The 4,740-nt window shown below is 40.8% G+C and overlaps 1 protein-coding gene across 1 annotated transcript in view; it reads right to left on the reverse strand.

The window, feature by feature from the left end:
- Positions 1–622: 622 nt before the first annotated feature.
- LOC108491200 (prolactin-3D4-like) overlaps positions 623–4,740 on the reverse strand; it is a 12,579-nt gene continuing 8,461 nt past the window's right edge. Inside the window, exons 4-5 of the mRNA XM_017799985.2 lie at positions 2,324–2,503; positions 623–956 (exon numbers count right to left, since the gene is read on the reverse strand). Coding sequence (XP_017655474.1) covers positions 753–956; positions 2,324–2,503 — 384 coding nt within the window. The 3' untranslated portion in view covers positions 623–752. The remainder of the gene's footprint in view (positions 957–2,323; positions 2,504–4,740) is intronic.

Raw genomic sequence — 4,740 nt, forward strand, 5'->3', positions numbered from 1 at the left:
GCTTCAGGTTCTTGTCTCTTTTCAATATTAGCTGATTCTTCACCCCCAGCCAACCAGAATCCACAGATTCTCAATACAAAATCTCATAAGAACAGTCCTGATCATCTCTGCTTCCCTTTGAAGCTTCACACGCCAGGCCTCCATTGCCTACAACTCTTTCAACATAACTGTTCCAAGCTCCAAAGCAACAACCTCTAGCACTCAATGGCTTTTCTAGCCGAAAGTTCTGAACACTACCACAGTTCTCCCTAAAACACCAAGGTCAGGTCTGTCACTGCAATGTTCCACTCTCTGGTACCAATTTCTGTCCTACTTTGTTTCTTCATTGCTGTGACAAAACACTGACCACTACCAACTTGGGGAGGAAAGGGCTTATTTAGCTTACATATCCCTGGTCACAGTTCATCTGTATTTCCATTTCTTGGTAGAATGTGTCTACCAGTTAATGGCAATTTCTTTTTTGGCTTTAATAAGTTTGTGCATGCTAGCTTATTGTGATTTTAAAGTAAACTGACAGTTATTTGCAAATGAAACTACATTTATTTGTGACAACTTTTATATCAGAATGTCGCTCTATCATGGATCAAGTTTATATTAAATGGACAAAAGAAACTTATACACATTTTTATTTTTAATTGGTCCTTTTGAAAACTCAGTTTTTATTTTTTAAAAAGAAATCCATAATACGCATATACCACTCCAGAAGATAAATCTAAAGGACGTTGTGAGGAGCTGGATAATCCAGGGTCATCTCAGTAGCTGACGTATAACTGTGAATGTAGGCATCGAGATCTTTGCGTGAGGACCTGGATATAAGTGTTGAAGTTACGTGTGTCCCTGTACAGGCAGCGCAGCACATTAAAAAGTGTTAAGCGCCGAGTTATTTCATTAGGAGACTTCAGTTCTGACAGTTCCATCCAGGAAGCATTGACAGTCTTTTCTTCTTCAAGCTGAAGCTAATCATAAGTCACAGCGGTTATTTATAGTTTAATATTATTTTGTCCATATTCCTTAGATGTGTATCTGTGTGCATTTGTGTATATGTATGTATATAGAATTACGTGTGTGTGTGTGTGTGTGTGTGTGTGTGTGTGTGAAGTCACAGGAATTTGAATGTCATTGATCAATCTTAGGTCAAGCTCCTCAGTTAATTTCTACATTATTATTTTTTTGACCCAAGATGCTCATAGGATTATTTATTAATTTTATTGAGTTTGAGAATTTCATGTCACGCCCTTAAAGGAAACTGTGTCTCCCCCTCCAACAGTTGTCAGTTTCCAATTGTTCCTAGCCAGAGCTGGGGCTTCTTGCCCACCCCCATTAATTCTGGGTTTTAGTCTGGCTTGGACTTGCACAGGTCTTTTGTCACAAGCACTGTGGGTTCATATATGCAACAGCTTCTAGGCAGCAAGGTTTCTTAATATTCATTCCTCCAACACCTCTGGCTCTTGCAACCTTTCCTCCCCTCCTCTGCCTTACCTTATTTTTTGAGTGGTTATATGACTTTAACACAAAACTCAGCAAACATCTGCTTGTCTGCCCCTACCTAGGGCTGGGCTTAGAAGTATAAGCCACCATATCACCTTTTCCACATGGATTCTGGAGTTCAAACTCTGATCCTCATGTTTCCAAGAAAGACACTTATAGACTGAGACATCTGCTCAGGACCCAGCTGTATAACTTCCAGTTGGTGAATGAAGTTTTGGGAAAAATTTAGTAATGGAATACTTAGGTCAAAATAATCGATTTTCATGTATGTGGACCAAGGTACCATAAAGAACTTATGGAGAACCAGAATGTTGATATTTCACAATAGACATGAACTTAACCAAGAGACAATAGGCAAGTTAACATCAGTTCTTTCATTTGAAGGAGCTGTGCATCCTCAGTACTTTCCCTGACCTGCCTTTCACATTTTATGAGTTCTCCCAGAGTTTCCTGATCCTCCTCTTTCTTTCAACTAAATCTATCTATTGGATGTGATAGAGTTTTCAATTAACATGGAAAGATTCAGGAATTCAAGTCATGACTGTCAAAAGAAGATCCGCTGAGATGTCAGAAATGTTTTATCCACCTAGGAATGCTACGGGTCAGTTCCCATCAGAAATGGCGGCTTTCTGTTGAGATCCCTATTGTGTGAGGTTCTGAGAAAAGAATCTTACAGAAGGTGGAGTTTGTATGCCAACCCTTACTCTAAAGACTGTGTGCAGTCTGGATCCATAAATTTCATTATTCCAAGTGAAGTATTTCAACATTCATTTCTCATTATCAAAACTTTGTCTTTCACATGTGAGATAATCAAAGAATGTGAGGAGATGCTCACCTTTTTGGAAATGGTCCTCAAGGCCTCCAGAATTACTTCATTTGTGTCCTGTGCTGCACTGGCTCTCATCAGCAAAGTAACAGTGCGTCCTGGAAGATGAGCCACTGCCAACACTGCCTGTTTCAGGAGGATTTTCCAGCAATTTGTAACAAATATCATCTCTTGCAGAACATCATCATCCTAAGCAACCAAGATAGAATGTTACATTAAATTGAGTGAAATACAGCACCAGCCCCGTCACATGCATGTGGTCTTCTCACAGAGTTGGTGTGCTACAACACATTTTTGGTATTAATGAGCATGTATAAAAGGCCTTCAGTATGAGACACACCTTGTCCACTTGTAGCATGTAGGATATTGATCTACAGGATGCTAAACTAAGTCTAATTTGGACGTCACAGTTTTTTTTTTTTTCTAATCAAACTGATCCCATTTTGTTTTCTGTCTACATTCTGCCATCTGTCTTCTGATTAGGTATTTTCTTTCTATTCAATAGTTGATTGTTTTCCTTGTAAGTGAAAAACAAGATATTGTTGGGACTCAGCATGTGCCTGCAGGACCTGCCTCAGATGTTCTAGATGCCAACACTCTCAGGATCAAGGAGCCCAAAACTTCTTCACACTAATGATTCAAATTGGTCACTCATGTATTAACTTTTCATATTATTGTGAGTTATTAAGACAAAAGTACAAAGAAGACAACGTGCCATTCAAACTGCTTCTAGGGCAACACGGCTCCACACCACTTGCTTCTTCAGAGAAGAACATTTGTTCATGTGTACAGGTGAAGAACAGGGACATGACATTGCTTTTAATGATGACGTCAGTGAAACCACAATAGATTTTGGTACTCTGCCATAGTCATACATGAAAGTCATTTCTGACTTAACATGCTTGATCTGGTGTCTCTTGGCTACTCAAGTGATGATGAAGACAAATACTGGAGAGGAATCCAATGGACACTGCAAGGAAATGTGTGACACACATGAAGGGAAGGGGCAGGACACAGGGAGGTGGAGAAACAGGTTTCTGGGAGCCCTGTGCTGCGAAGATGGAGAGGTAGGTCAGGAGTTGATGAAGCCTTGGTCATGTTCTTATCTGGCTTCCAAGCTGTTCACGGTCTATGCAGGGTTTGGGAGCCTTGGGTCACTATTTTTCTAACAGAACCTTGTCAGGAGAATTTTTGTGAGAATCAAATTCACCATGCCAGCTGAGAGATTTTAGTTTCCAAGAATGGAGCTCTGAGCACACATTCTCATGTCTTTCACTTTTTTCACATCTTCTTTGAATTTTTCTTACAAAAATCATATATTTTAATGAGAACATATTATGCATAGTTTATTGATGCTAGAATTAAAATCATGGAGAGAACAAATTACATGTGCAAGCTGTGTACTCATATGCAGTTGGGTTTGAATCATGCAATGACTGGTTATGACAGAGTCAGAAGGGAGAGAGCAAAGCAGTTGCACATCAAACAGCTGAGCTATGTAAACCTCACCACAACAGAGGTCACCCTGATGAGCAGATTGGAGCATGTAGAGGAACTGCTTGTACAGCTGATTTTTACTGACGATAGAAAAGGAATCAGGTCAGGGAGGACAGCACACACATGAGGAGATGCAGAGGCAGGACCAGGAGCGTTGTGAAACTCAAAGAAACAGACCCTTGATGCTGTGAAGCATGAGACAGGCGAAGGTGCTTAAAGCGTGGGTGGCAGAGTGAGAAGGTTTACATGACTATTACTGATTCTTCTAATAAAATCATTAAGTGTTTTCCATTTATGCACGTATGCTCGACTGTGTTTAAGGATTATGAAAACTGGCCAGTTATTTTCATTTTGCTGTACTAGCCTGTGTTTTCTACTCAATTTTAGTTGTTTGTGAATTAAAATTAATTCATTAATGTTGCCAAAACTAGAGAATTGTGATGTGCTACCAGCAGAGGAAAACTTATAAATATAGCATTAATATAATTGTATTCACATTCTTGTACATATGCATGAATGTATATCAAGCCCGGAATGTTCAGTTCAAAACTTTCCAAGGATTAATAACAATCCTTCAGGCAAGGTGTGGTAAAAAAAAACAGTCCTCTAACTCTCCTAGCCTGCACTCCTATCCTCAGGCCTCTTGGGGTAAGTCTATAGCACAGCCCTCTGCGCCTTGACTCCCCAAGCCACATTCACCCTTCCATCTCCCCCGCTGTTTGCTACTCCCAGTTTGGGACCTGCGCCATTCCTAGTCTTGAGGCCCCAGACACCTGGGGAACCAATACTGCTTCCTGATCCTTCTCACTCAGACCAACTTAGTGCCTTTCTTGGGCCCCAGGAGCACCGCTTCTGGTCCTGGACCGGCCCTCACCTCCCTCTGCGTCCCTGGGCCTGCACCACCGGCTAACTCTCCTAGCCTGCACTAC

The sequence above is a fragment of the Nannospalax galili genome, unplaced genomic scaffold, assembly GCF_000622305.1.
Source record: "Nannospalax galili isolate Female #2095 unplaced genomic scaffold, S.galili_v1.0 scaffold2161, whole genome shotgun sequence".
Taxonomy (NCBI): Eukaryota; Metazoa; Chordata; class Mammalia; order Rodentia; family Spalacidae; genus Nannospalax; species Nannospalax galili.